At 33.0% G+C, this 15715-nt stretch overlaps 1 protein-coding gene across 9 annotated transcripts in view; it reads right to left on the reverse strand.

The window, feature by feature from the left end:
• Positions 1–15715, reverse strand: part of NF1 (neurofibromin 1) — a 233396-nt gene that overhangs the window by 91966 nt on the left and 125715 nt on the right. For 7 of the 9 annotated variants that reach the window (XM_070478738.1, XM_070478739.1, XM_070478735.1 and 4 more), the window contains 6 exons: positions 12863–12925; positions 8109–8267; positions 7496–7593; positions 6091–6237; positions 3716–3862; positions 460–570 (listed from right to left, as the gene is read on the reverse strand). In XM_070478738.1, the coding sequence (XP_070334839.1) occupies positions 460–570; positions 3716–3862; positions 6091–6237; positions 7496–7593; positions 8109–8267; positions 12863–12925 (725 nt within the window). The remainder of the gene's footprint in view (positions 1–459; positions 571–3715; positions 3863–6090; positions 6238–7495; positions 7594–8108; positions 8268–12862; positions 12926–15715) is intronic. The other 2 variants (XM_070478737.1, XM_070478736.1) reach the window with 1 other exon arrangement.

The raw sequence follows: 15715 nt of genomic DNA on the forward strand, positions 1-15715 counted from the left end.
TTACAGACATTTCCCACAGTGTCTCTGAATTATTTGTTAAATCACCCTGATGTCGCCTTACAAGGCCTATTATTAAAAGTTCTCAGATTCTTCCAGTTTTATTTCCATTTTAAAAAAGGTTTCTCAGTATCATGCTGTGGATATTATTTAAACAGAACACACCAGAAAACAAAAGACTGTGATTTTTTTTTTTTTACTCTTTGTAATTAATTCACTGTAGGTGACATAAAAAACTGATGGACAAAGGGAAGCAAATATGAAACAGGTAGTATGAAAAGCAATTTATAATAGATGAAGCACCATTTGGGGACAAGATGGCTGTTTACTAGCTACATTCTCCCAGGAAAACTTGTCTCCAACTCTAGCAAAGTCAAACAAGAAAAACCAAACTTGCTGTCTCTCTACATTTTCTATCATTTTAAAAACTCTGGTAAGAGAAACTAAAACAGTGTTTCTTACCTCCGTGCAACATAGTAAAATATAGGATTCCCAGCTTTGGAAGTCCCAGCTTGGTAGAAAATACTTAATGTTTTCAAAGCTTTGAACTCTTCTTTTTCATGTACTTGATGCCTGAAAGAAAAAGGAGCACAGTAACTCACAGACTTTATATTGTTCACTGATATCTACAAAAATCCACAATTGGAACAATGACAAAATATACAAAATGACAAAATATCTTAAAAGCATCATACTTTCTGAAGGGCAATGTAGTAACAAGCACTAAAAATTTCAAGGAGCTATTATTTGAACCTTGGTCTGCAAGGAGATCAAATCAGTTCATCCTAAAGGAAATCAGTCCTTAATATTCATTGGAAGGACTGATGCTGAAGCTGAAGCTCCAATATTTTGGCCACCTGATGTGAAGAATTGACTCATTTGCAAAGACCCTGATGCTGGGAAAGACTGAAGGCAGGAGGAGAAGGGGACGACAGAGGATGAGATGGTTGGATGGCATCACCGACTCAATGAACATGAGTTTGAGTAAACTCCGGGAGTTGGTGATGGACAGGGAGGCCTGACGTGCCGCAGTCCATGGGGTCGCAGAGAGTCTGACATGACTGAGTGACTGAACCAATTATCTGAACCACAAAAGTGGTTCTTAGGGTAACATTAAGAAAACTACTGGACAGGGATATTAACCATAGAATTGTTTTTAACCCTTTTTCTTTCTAGACAGAAGTTTTTGAGTTTTTATTGATTTTTTTTTTAAGAGTTCAGTTTATGAACCTTTCCTTTCCCTAGTATACTGATTTTGAATGAGTGAGAAAGGTCCATATGTTCTTCTTTATGGGAGTTTATCCTCACAAATAGCGTATCTTTTTCCAGATGGTTACTTACTGTTACAGTTGTACCAATACAATTTATTAAAAGGCCATTCTAATCTCCCTGATTCTGAGTATTACTTTTATACTTATACACTAATATATATTTAAATACATTTCAAAAAAAGGCATGGTTTAATTATTATATATTCTGCTCAACACAGTGTGTCTTTAACCTGAAGATTGATATCATTTACCGGCCCTGGAAAATTCTCAGCTCTTGTCTCTTCAAATATTACCTCTTCACTATTCTTTAAGCTCTATTTATTAGATATGTTGGAACTTCTCATGCTATAACCTCCATCTCTTAAATTCTTTCATATGTTCCATTTCTTTATCTCTGTGTGTAACAGTCCATGGAATTCTCCAGGCCAGAGTACTGGAGTGGGTAACCTTTCCCTTCTCCAGAGGATCTTCCCAACCCAGGGATTGAACCCAGGTCTCCAGCACTGCAGGTGGATTCTTTACCAGCTGAGCCACACGGGAAGCCCAAGAATACTGGAATGGGTAGCCTTTCCCTTCTCCAGGGGATCTTCCCAACCCAGGGACTGAACCCAGGTCTCCAGCATTACAGGCGGATTCTTTACCAGCTGAGCCACACAGGAAGCCCAAGAACACTGGAGTGGGTAGCGGATCCCTTCTCCAGGGGATCTTCCCGACCCAGGACTCTAACTGGGGTCTCCTGCATTGCGGGTGGATTCTTTACCAACAGAGCTATCAGGAAAGCCCACATACTGAATAATTTGCTCCAAAATTCTATTCTAGCTATGTATGTGTTTAAAAATATTTTAAATATACATTTTCTTTTATTTAGTATTTCTATGTGTCTTGGGGGTGGGAGAAGAGGCAATAGTACCTCAGTTCAACATACTGCTGCTACCAAATGAGCCTTTGCTTAATATTAATGAAAACAACATATAGCATTTGAGAAGGGAAATAGGTACACATGTGTATGGATAAATGACAAAGAAGCTATCTGCCAAATGTTAACTGAATTATCTCTAACAGGTGAAATAACTGAAAAATTTTTACTTCCCTTTTTAGATTTCTATGTTTTGACTAATTTAACACTTATTAGTTTTATAGTTGACAACATTATAAAGCTACTTCCATTTTTTAAAAGAAAAATGAGTCTCAGGGAGCATCAGTGGAAACTTAGAATAAAAATATCATTTAATGCTTATGAAACACTTTATATATACACCAGATATTGTTCTAAGTATCTGACACATATTATATCATCTAGTGTTCAAAAGCACAAAGGATTGTTTTGTAGGAAGGTGGGGCCTTAGGTTAAAAGGACTAATGAAGTTTTCTTTGAAAAATGGAAAAAATGGCAAGGACATCCTTAGTAATGCTGAATAAAACATAGTTTTATATGTTCATGTAATTTTCAACTAAGTAACATGAAAATTTTATACTGAAAATATTCCTTAATTGCATAGGAATAAATATCTGTTACACAGGTAAATGTAACAGAACTAAAGATAACAACTAAGCTTGGAAGGAGATTGTTACATATTCCTACATTCTTTTAACAATATCAAAAAATTGTAGAACAAAATGTGTACAAAAAAAAGTCTGTATGTAATATGATTAATAACAGGCATTCACAATCCATGGAACATTATATACAAATCATTAATGTGAATTAAACTTTAGAATGTCATATTCTGTTCTTTCCTTTCTGCTTCTGGCACAGACTATGAACAAAACACTTAACCCACACTCACTATGAAGTACTAAGTGGCTAAGTATAAAGTACTATGAAAGGTACTTTAAAAGACTAAAGAATTCTGCAAACTATCTTCACTGTAACAACACAGGGGTGAATGTCTAACGATGAGGATCCAAATCTCAATGAGATTCAAAACAAATGTCCACAGAAAGAAATTTTATAGCAGTATTACCATATTTCTGACCCTCAGTCAAAAAGTTGTATAATTAACTTCCAGGAGAATGCTGAAAAATTTTATAATGTGGTAGAAAGAGTTCAGCACTTAGGACCAAAGGACCTATGACTTAGGGTGGAATCTTATGCAAATTACTCACTTTGAACTCTATTTTCCCTAATAATTATAATATGAAAATAATGTTACCTACCTTCCCTTTAACTATTAAGAGCAAAAACAATTCAAAACAACATGACACAGTACTATTCAACAAGATGTTATTATTTTTTACAAGAAAATCAACCATGAAACAAAGCATATTTCAACAATATATAGGGTAAGAGAAAAGTGGGACCCCAAAACATGGCAATGTGGTTATGTAGTACATCTTTCCCAATAATCCTCTGTCAAATATACAAGCATATCTAACAAGAGGCCTGGAGGTAAAGCTTGCAGCTCAATGAAAAGGACAGCAATCATCATGTTGAGGTGGTACTTTACCTAGTCATAAATTCCTCAAACTTCGAACTGGTAAGGTTAAGGCTGGACCAGTGTGTATCTGCCACAGGTTTGTGCTCTGGAGGACCCAGGTATGCAAGAAGTGTTGCCATCTTATCAAAAGGTCGTCTTCCAACAGCTTTGTGATCCCTAAATATAGGAAACTACTTAGGAAAAAAGCAGCAGTTCACATGTAGTAGAATACATTCATTTTTTTTTAAACTGGAGCATAATTACTTTATAATGTTGTGTTAGTTTCTGCTGTATAATGAAGGCAATCAGCAGGACGTATACATATCCCTCTTGAACCCCCCATCCCACCTCTGGAGCTCATCAGAGCACCGAGCTGAGCTCCCAGTGCCCTACAGGAGCTTCCCACGAGCTATTTTCCAAACACAGTAGTGTATATAGAAACACGTTTCAGATTGTCATTGGTCATTGGCTGCTTTTCTTTTTACTGTCCAGTGGTGGTTCCTGCTCATTTGTAAACAGCACCCAAAAGACCTCAGGGGTTTTAAGTTTAACTGAGACATCTTAAAAACAGGACCACTCCTCAAACTACAAAGTTTACATAAAATTTCATTATGTTCTAGTATTCTTAATCTATTACCATTAAATAGGCAACCAGTAAATAAAAATAACATCTGATCCACTTTTTCTCAGGATGAAAAGAACTCATTTTGGGAGACCACTGTTTAGGAAGTGGACATAGTGTCCCGGATATCAGATTTCTGCTAACCAGGGTAAATATGAATTTCCAACAACTATTAAACATTTAAAACTAAAGATAACAAGATACTATTTCATAAACATCAAATTGACAAAAAAAAATTATGACGTTTGTTATGCCAATTTTGGTGAAGAAGTGTACACTGTACTCTCACAGAGTACTGTCAAAGCATAAATCAGTATATACACTATGAAAAATAATGTGGCGATATCTAGTAAAGTTGAGGCTGTGTATACCCCAAATCTCAGCAATTATGCATTTAGGTAATCCACAAGGAGACAAATGTGAAGAATATTTATTACATTACTATTTAAAATAATGAAAAACAGGAAACCCTAAATATCCATCAATTAGGAAGTATGAAAATAAACTGTGATATAGTCATTTGATAAAACACTAAGATAAGTTAAATAAATGATAAATCTCAAATAGAATATTATATGAAGAGACTATATTCAGTGTATCATTGCTATAAAGTTTTAAAACACACAAAACTGTTTTATATGTACCTATGTTATACCTGTACTTTTCTTTTTCTTGTCAGTTACACAAGAGAGAAGTTGTATCTTTTTTTCTCCCAGAAATAAAATGTTATAAAGATCTGAAGTAATTCAGCAAAATTAAAAATGTTAAAACTAGGCAGTAGACATGGGTCTCTGTTATATTATGGTCAATAGGTTTTTGCATGTTTGAAAAGTTTAAAAAAAAACTAATTGAAAAAAATTGGTATTAAAGCACATGAATATGTACATAAGTCACATAAGTTTGTGTTTTAAAAATGCATGGAAGAACGTCTGCACTGAAAGGTCCGCATTCAGTGCCACAGATAGAGCATCTCCCTCCTTACGGTCTTCCACCTCTCCTCTGAATAAGCAAACCGTTTTTATTGGAATTTAAAAATAATCTGGACTCATTTGACCTTTGTAAGAGAACTCATACATAAGAATCTGGGTCACTGTAAACATATGTAACTATTACAGAAAGGACAGCAAATGATTCAGGCTACAAGAGACTTTAAAAACAGCTAATGAAACAATTCCCAAATTAATAATTTTCAATTATTAAGTACTGCCTATGTAAAACTTCATTTGCATGTACTTCAGACTATCACAAATGGGATTACTATAGAACTGCAACAGAACAGCAATATTTTAATTATTAACTTCCTAAGAATTAAGCTGCTCTTCAAATTCAGATGCCAAGACTCATTTGACCTAGTAAATTTAAACTTCTCTGTGGCTTGTTGTATATTATGTTTGCAAGCTAGAAACAATTCAAAAAGCTAATTTGTGATTTCTCAGTTTAATTTTTTGTTCCTTTGGCTGGATTCTTAGTTTTCCCACAAGGGATCAAACCCAGGCCTGGCAATGAAAGTGCGGAGTCTTTCATAACCACGAGACTACCAGGGAATTCCCTCTTAGCTTTAGTATTTTTTTTTAAAGTCTACAACACCTACATAGGTTTGCTGATCAACTAGTATGACTTAACCTTTTGCCTAGATATTTTTAAAGGTCTACATTACTCTTTAAAAATCATAATTCTTATTCTAAGAAGATACAAAGTAAAAAGAATTATTCATGACCAATAATTTTATCAATTTAAATTTAAACTGACAGTTTTCAACATCCCCATGACTGAGAAATCTTACCTGTTGCTGGAAAGATACTGGCCAATTTTCTCTTGATTATTCCATAGTAGACGATGTAAAGCAAGCACATTGCCATCACTGATGAAGGAAAGACTATGATTTACTGCATCACTTGTAGGACAATCAGATGCTATATCAAGGAAAAACCTTCAAAAATGGAAAGTTATTAGAATTTCAAAAATCAGATATACTCATATCTATGTTTGAATTAAATTTATGTGAAATAACTTTGTGAAATTACTGATATTACAAATATGGAGGTTTTAGTCACACATGTGACTATCATTAAACAAAACAAGAAAAAACAAGGAGAAACTTGGTTTTTCCATTTGATACCTGGCTTCACCTTCAAAGTAGGCTCTGAAGTCAGACAACAAAATTTAGATAGATGAGACTCTATAGAGAAGCCAGTATTTTACAGATAAAGAAGTGGAGGCCCACACAAGACAGAAGACCTCCCTAAGGTTATACAGCCTGTTAGGTCAAAGTCAGGATCAGAACCTCTGCTCTTTTAACTTTCTATGGGTAGTCAATCTTTCTGTGGATAGTCATAGAATGTGAATCCTATGTTGACATTCACATTCTTTTCCAGTATGATTTACAGTCCAATAATATACCTTTTAAATTTCAATCAGAAAGAAGTTAGTATGAACTATAATGGAAAATTAGAAAAGTTGTAGAAGTATAGCTTAGACTATAAGTCAAATCAATTAGATTCACACTGTATGAAAAGAAGAATTCTTGATGTTAACTTACATTTACAGACACTTTCTTATAAGTTATCTCACTTGTTTTTCTAAAATCAACTCATAAGTAAGTACAGTATTATACCTACTTTGCCAAATCAACAACTCAAGAGATAAAAAGAAGCAACTAGCTAGTTATGGGTACCTAGCAGAACTCAAGTTTTCTAAAATCACAAAACTTCCAACAGTTGTCCAGTTCTCATGAACAAAATCTTATGCATTTGCTTTACTCAGTTTAAAGAGTAACTTTTTAAGTTTACATACATTTCCAAATTAAACTATCAAAAATATTCTAACATAATAAAATTATGATTACGCACTATAATCCATTATCTGTACCAGTTTGGTTTTAGTTTTTACTGAAAGAAATCTTTTTCCTTCTACCTCTCCTCCATCTTGTGGTAAACTCAAATCCTTTATTTTAGTAGCTATGTCAAACATCTCTCTTGGTTTTTAAATATAGAAATCACTACCAAATTACAAAGAATATCACTTAACTTCATTAATGTCTTTTATAGTGAAATAAGATTAACTATGTTCTTGACCTCAGAGAAAAATAACCTACACAGGAGTTCCATCTAGATCAAGTACATGGACTTAAGTGAAACTGAAAGTCTCTGTTCCAAACAGAGCAACTGGCTAAGTAGTAGGCTGCTCACCTTCGTGCTGCATCAAAGTTGCTTTTCACAAAATCATTAAAAGGCCGCATATGCTCTTCTTTTGTGAAGAGGACATGATTGGCAATACTCTGAAGTATCTAAACAATAAAATATAATGTTATAAAGGATCTGATTATTTATGAAATCTACACATCTGAATAACTCTAAAAAATATTAATTTTCTCACTGATACAATTTCTGTTGGTGAGTAAAATCAGTTATTGATCATTCTGTTTCTATGCTTTCCTAAATATGAGTATAGTTATATAAACACATATATATTCATACATATAAAAATAGACATTAAAAATTTAATGTCTTCTTAAAAATCATATAGTATATATTTTGTTTCCCATTTTGATTTTGTTTCCCAAAATGATTACACAGAAAACCATCTTCAGAAGACATTTGCTAAAGTATTTTCAAATGATAAGATGTTCCATCAGTATCAGCCTCATGAATTTATCACATAAAGAAATAAAAATAAAACAAAAGCATGTAAGGGAAAACCACATGGCATCTCAAAAATTAAGAGACAGTACAGTGAATAAAAAAACTGAAAATTTATGGAAGAGAAATTTTAAATAGTTATATTATCAAAATGATTCTTCACCTTTGACATTAACTTCAAGCCCCTTTCGATTCTAGGCGGTGGCTTTTTATCTAAAATCCCTGCTTCATATGGTGAAACAATGGCAGGATTGATAAATCTGAGAAACATGGCACTTCCTACTGCACCGATGCTGTTCTGAGGGAAACGCTGGCTAACCACCTAAAAACAAGGAGTTAAAGATTGAGTACATGGTTTGAATTAAAACAAGAAAATGGGAAGAAAGAGTTCAAAAGTCAAATTTTGCACAAAAAATCTGAATAGACCAGTCCTTGTAAACAATACATTTGTAACTTTTCCTACTCCCAAAACATCAGTAAACAAAAATTTATCCTTAATTCTTGCCCTCTATCATTTAAAATCACAATGAAGGTCTCTAAGGGGAAAAAGCGTCCCATAGATGAGTTCTGTAGAAGAGATCTGAAAAAAGATCTTAATTTTATCACCACTGTTTATACTGCAGGTTTGCTGAGCAACAAAAGCAGAATAACTTTTCACACAAAAATTACCATATTTTACTAAGATTAAGAGACACGAGAATGTGGTCAACTCTTGTAAGGCAGAACTAAGTTTTCAACAGCATACCACTGAAAAATCCAATACCTAATAGTAAATACTTACATTTTGTTGTATACCAGGTACAATTGAATTTCTTGAGCAAAATGCTTGCCATATACAAAATAAAACTTAGTTTTCTTAGATTCCTATCAAGAGAAAAAACTTACTTACAAGTAATGTTACTGCCAGTTCTTTTTCTTCATCAAGATGCTTTTAATATAAGGACCTACTTATTATTTAGACCATGGAGGAATGGGAATTCTTGGGGACTTAAAAGAAAAAAGGATCCCACCAGCCTAAAAGAGAGAATCCCCATGAGTACTTCAATTTGTAATTCTGTCAAATAAAAAAAGTTAAAGATACAAGAAATGGTTGCCCACACTGAAAAATAATGTGAGCCCAACATTTCACATGGATTTATTTTCTTTTTAATATCTTATGATATTCCACTTTCAAAGTAAATTAGACTGGGAAAGTGCTATGAAGCCGGCTCAGCTCCCATCTCTCCTAGTAGGTCCTGTTTTAAATTAACGTATGAAAATTGTATTATTCTGAAATTCAATTTTTTTTTTTAACAGATAACACACATATTTACTTTTAAAGAACACTCACGTAACATCTAAACCTCTACAACTATTCATGCTTAGTGTGGCTAACTGCTGCTTAAAGCAGTGCTAACAACAAGACCACAGTACACCAACTCAATGCTCTGCGATTCTGAGGATAAAACTGCATTTCAAAGGCTACTGCCGGGAAATGAGAAAATAGGACTTAGGTGCAGAATCTCACAGAGCTCTAGTTTTTGTCACACTGCCTCAGGAAAGTAACACTTCTTTTCATGAAATTCACACAGCTCACTGAGTCCAGATTACAACTCTGGAAAAGAGTAAGAATCATTTCACTTCATTCTATTTTCTTCAGTGCTTCATGTGGTATACATTTAAAATGTATTCTTATTCACTGTCTAAAATCTCAAAATAATTTTCAATGATATTTGACAGGAAGTCAGTAAAATTGAGACTTTAGAGAATGATTTTCTAAGCTGAGAAAATCTTTGTAAGAGGTGATAGTAGGGGTGAGCTCTAACTCATACACTCTCGCCTTCCTGTGTACTGCCTAGCTCAGGAAGCTCTCTTGGCGTTACAGTACTCTGAGTGCTATGCTACTGCAAGAAGGACGACGACCTTACACTTCAGAGGAAACGGGTGAAGGTGGTTAAATACGGCAGCCTTAGCAGACTGGCTTTAAAACCTAAATACTGTTTTATAGCTATTTTTGCTAAAATACAGTTTTAGAAACAGAATTAAGAAGAAAATTAAAGTGCTTTTACCACTGTTGTCCTGTGTTTAACCTTCTGGAGAGTAGGAACAGAAAAAATAATGTTTATTTGCACACAGATAAAATTCTTCATCTAATTTCAGAATGTTCACAGACCACCAGTGGTACTGTTTCCTTTAGGACTCACAAATTTTAATCTTAAAACATAAAAAACAGATCAACAAAGCTAGAAAAGTTTTAAAGCCTTTCAGGAGTGAGCTAGCAAAAAGAAAGGGAATTAAAAACTGCTTTATATTTCATTGCAAAGGGGTTGTTTTAAAAGAATAGCTTATGTTCAGTTTAATCCATTAAAATCCTGAACTGCTTTTTAAAGAAGTGAAAGTCAAAGAGTTTGGTTTCCAAAGAACTGATTAATTATAAGATACTAACCTGCTGAAAAAGTGTCTCAAAAAAAAATCAATTACTTATATGCACATGGAGAACTCTTTTCAAATGCATTTTTAGAGTAGCTTATTTACTGGCTTTTTCCAGGAGAGAAAAGTTTTTAAAGTGTGACTCACATTTATACCTGATGTTTACTCAATATTACTCAATCTCAGAATTTAACGAGTATCTGAGTGAATCACTTCCCAAGAGAAATATTGTAAAACTTATGAAAGGTACTACACCTTCACTATCTTCCACATCTTCAAAAATCAATCATGTCAGAAACCAGAGTATCCACACTACAAGAACACACCTTATTTCATGTGTCATATAATTATGTATCTCATCAATGACAATATACTTTGGGAACTAAAATCTGATAAAACAATCAATATCTATAAAAATGCTCAACCAGTTTTATGAATTAATTAGTTAAAAAACTTCTTTTCCTTTCACCACTAATTAACATCAGTGTAATTTTACCTCATAACATATACATACTCCAACTGTTTTTATTTTTAACCTATAAAAATAAATTTATATCCAAAAAACTTTCAGCATAAAAGGTCAAAGTAGAGCCAGTCTGTATGCAGAAGCCAAATATCAGTCAAATGGCCCTTTTACTTTCCTCCTACTCATAAAAGGTGAACCACAGGTTACAAATAAATGTAGTCATACACTATACAATAGGAAGAGGATCACAATCCATCCATCTTTAATTGTCTAAATGAGTTAGGTTAATAACTTCAAAGGAGATCTAATTATACAGTACATGTTTGAGTTTAATAAAGAGAATTATCTATGACTACACAGCTACATAATAGAAGCCAGAACCTTCTCTACATATCTTAAATATTCTAATCTACGGTACATAGACCCCAAAAGAAAGTTAACTTGCTTTTAAAAAGATCATTAGATTCTGTTAAGCCAACAACTCCATAAACCAACATTTTAGATTTATAATAACTACACAGTCTTCACACTGCAGAATGTGTTCTAAAATATCCACAACGACCTCATATCACTTGTGCTGAGAAATACATTCCAAAACTTGGTGTTACCCAGAAACATTTTTTTGAAATCTGAAAATAACACTAGTAGAAAAAAACATTTCAAGGAGTAACTGTAGATAAAATCTTAATAAATAAAGCAAAGTTAGGAAGGCTAGAAAACATGCTCCAGAAACAGAGAAAGCCTGAATTTTAATTTATGTAATATACTACAAAATGCCATTAGTAAACACCAAACAAGAGTGTTAGAAACAGTAAATTAATTTCAACAGTGATGGTGTATATTATGTTAAATCCACATACGCTGAGAATTAGAAGCCTGAAGCATTAGAAAGAAGTGTTTTTATTAAGCAAGATGGCCATCCAATCCAATCCATTTGCTCACAGTTGACCAAATTTATGTAACATACCCAAAAAAGAATCTCTTGAATGGACATAAAAGCATATGTCTCTAAATTTTAATTTAGTTCTGAATTTAAAACAAATTTACTGAAGGTAAAGCTCAGACGAAAATGAAAGGTGAAACCAGATGAATACTATATACTAATTTTACCTTTTAAAGTAAACTATCTATGTGACTCCTGCAGGTTTTCTTTACATCTTTCTCTAAATTCATTTGGATTATATGAACAAAAGTAATACTAAGCCTGATAAGGATCAGTCATACTGACAGATAATGGCAAATTTAAAATGAATGCATGTTAATATTTTGGACAAATTTCATCCGCCGGAAGAAAATAATTATGACTACCATAAATTTTCTTCCTTTTAAATTAGGGCAAGTTTACAGAAGCAGGTAGTACATGCGTATCATGTTTGCAAATAAGGTGTTTCTCTATAAATATACACTCACTGCTTTTCTTTATTTCAAAAGTACTACATTCTCAGTGCCAATAGCTTATAAAGATTTTCTCTAAAGTAAAAATGGTTTTGTTTCACCATAAGAATTTTTATAAGCTAAGAACAGTTATCTAAATCCTGGCTGAGACTGTCCAGGTAAAAATCTAAGTAAAAAATAAAATTTAGCTACTTTTAGTTAAGATTTAGGAAGTGATAGTTTCCTTCTATGTACTTCTAGCAATTAAGAAAAACTTTCATATCTAGGAGAAGAAATCACTCACATTACCTGCAAACAAGAAGCAAGAATGAAGAGAGTCAGCATTTCCTAAGGCCTTGAAATTAAGTTTCTTTTGCATTCATTTATAATTTTTAAAATAACAATAATAAAATTAGACCAGGGATATCAAATGCACCAAATGCCCCCAAAATGCCTTTGGGATAAATCAAACCAAAGGAACACAGAGATGTTTCAATGTAACTTAATTCCAGGGTTAATTGAAATGAAAGCTATTTTGTGCCAGAATTAGTAGAATGATTTTACAGTGAAGGTCAAATAGGCTGAAGTGAAGATGTTCTTAACAAACAGCAAAAGAATTTTTGTTTTGCTTTGAAAGAAACAGCTAAAAAAAAGTTCTCCAAACTTACTGATTTTTTGTTTTCCTTTTTTTCTTTTACTGTAGCTTTATTCAGTAGGGAGTGGCAAGTTGCCTACAGAACAGAGATGAGCACAAACAAGTCACAGCACCAACTACATACAGCAACAAAAACAATGTTGGCTTGTACATAAAATTACACGATCAAAATGTAACACAAATGGAATCAACAAAAAATTAGAAATCAACTGAATTTTGAGGGACGAATTTCATTTCTGGATTTTAATCTTTATTATGTCTTTAAGCCAAGCACTAAATAAATAGCAAGAAATGTTGAGACAATCATATCTACTATTTCTGGCTATAAATCACAGAAAATTTCTCCTCAAATGAACTGAGGATATATAATATTTACATTTCAGTTAATTCCTAGCTTTTGATAAATTTTATATAAAATTTTCATTACAAGCAGATCATACTCTAAAAATACTTCTATGTGTCTACATAATTTTTCTTGATTTATATATATTTATATATACTTCTCTGTGTATCCTTCAATTGACTTAAAAGTTCTTTTTTCAATACTTGATACTGAACTCATATTCCTACTGATTAAAAAATAAACATTAAATGGCTAAATATACACTTTAGAGATTCGGAGTTAAAAGTCTCTCTCTTTTAAGAAAGATTACTCTTAAAATATCACGTATTTTTGTTTGCAGGCTGCTTCCTGAAAAAGTTCTAACCAGAGGAGGTTAAAAGCTCTGCAACATTTGGGAAAAGAATGTTACCAGCTTAACTAGAAATAAGCATTAATATCAAAGTGAAGAAACTGCAGAGAAGATCATAGAATAAAACTGTAAGCCTGCTTAAAATTTTTCACAGATTTGACCATTTATCAGAATGTCTCAAACAAAAAACCATCACCAAAAAGCCTCTCAAATCCAGAGACATATTGGCTTCACCTCTCAGAGTCACTTCTAGGCCAAGGAGCTGTATTAAAATTAAAAGATAGACACATACACACAGCTATATTTGAAATGGATAACCAACAAACTGTACAGCACATGGAACTCTACTCAATGTTCTGTGGCAGCCTGGATGGAAGGGGAGTTTAAGGGAGATGGATACATGTATACGTATGGCTGAGTCCCCTCACTGTTCATCAGAAACCATCATAACATTGTTAATTGGCTCTCTCCCAATAAAAAATTAAAAGTTTAAAAAAATTACTTTTAAAATATTTTGAAAACAAATTAGAATTCTTCAATCTACCATTCAAGGCATTTTATTCTAGGAATTCTGTGATTCAGCACCATAACTTGAGATTAAAGTTAGTTTGATTTGTACATCCATCTGTCCATTCATTCATCCAAGTAGTTACTGTGCAACTAATTGCTAGATACCATTCTAACCACTGGAAGATAGCAAACAAGAAGACACAGTCCTTATCTCAAAGAGCTTTGATTCAAACTTTAGACTAAAAGCACTAGTAACCCAATTTATCACAAAAATGCAGTTTTATACACTTTTTGTTTTCAATCATGGTATACAACCATCAATTATAGCCTTAAAATTTTTCTGTAAACTACTTCTGTTTGGAGAAGCAGATTGGCCAGGAAAACATGACATTTGTTTAGAATTATATTTAGCTCTTTCTCAGAATTCTCTCACCACAACTTAGGAGAATATTCACTCTGGGAATACTTTCTCATTATTCCAAAACTATCAGGATGAAAGTGGAAATAAACACATGAAAAAAAGTCTCAGTTATAAATCTAACACATGGCCATTCCGATATAACCTTAACCCAGACCACTAAGTAAGGAGGCATATAAAATGAAAGAGCTAGGTAAAGCATGATTTTAAAAAGGTTTAAAAGTCAAAAATACTAACTCCAGTAAAAAGACCTAGAGCTCAGAGAAATTTATTAGCTAGCAATGTACTCACATAGCTTTCAAATTTTCCCTAGCAGGTCCCAAAGCAGGAGACATATTTACTAGAGGGAAAAAAAACAATGGACTACTGTCCCTCCCAGCAGATCATAAAAGTACAAAGGTACCATTATGTTACTGCCAAAGTCAAAAGAAAAGGCAAAGAAAACCCAGAAGATGGAAGATGAATAAAAATAAGAGCAAACTAAAGGGAAAACTACATTTGCAAGGAAACTCAATGAAAGAATATCTTGAGATCTAAGTTTATTTTTCTTTTTTAATTAGCAAATATAAAATTTCTCATTATCAGTCACTTATTAAAAAACAAACCCTTATTTATAAATAACATAGCATATCTATCCTCTATAGTACTGTACATTCCAATAATAAGTTTATCCAACAGTTCCAAAAAACGAACTAACATTTAAACAATATTCTTAAGAAGAATAATTGTATGTGAAATTTTAATATAATGATTCGGGTCTGTTGTAATATGGGATACTGTATTATGGAATGTTTTAAAAAGCACAACACATAGTGGTATTTTAATAAGCCACCAATTATCACCTGGCTTTATTTTCTGCATTATTTTTACTACCTCCTTCCCTTCCTAACTATGAAAGTTGGCAAGAATCTTGTTTACTTGGGTGGGAAGAATTGGGTAATTTATTCCTTCACTAGATATTCCCTAAGTACTTACTAAGTGACAAGCACTTAGTTCTTTTTCCTTTTCCAAGGTTGCTAATGATACAAAACTTTTTCTCTTAGGGAGACAACTACATGAAGAATTTCTACTAAAATCTACTAGACCATATATGTAACCAGGTGGTCAGTACTCAATCACTTTTAACCAACTAAAGTCAAAGCCACTGCCACGTTAGAAATTCGTTTGCTCTCTGAAAAGTTATTATTAGGCCAACCAAGAAGTTGGTCCAGACTATTTTTAACATGTGCTTACCATTTCTTGTCTG

Source organism: Odocoileus virginianus, chromosome 17 (assembly GCF_023699985.2).
Source record: "Odocoileus virginianus isolate 20LAN1187 ecotype Illinois chromosome 17, Ovbor_1.2, whole genome shotgun sequence".
In the NCBI taxonomy this organism is placed as follows: domain Eukaryota; kingdom Metazoa; phylum Chordata; class Mammalia; order Artiodactyla; family Cervidae; genus Odocoileus; species Odocoileus virginianus.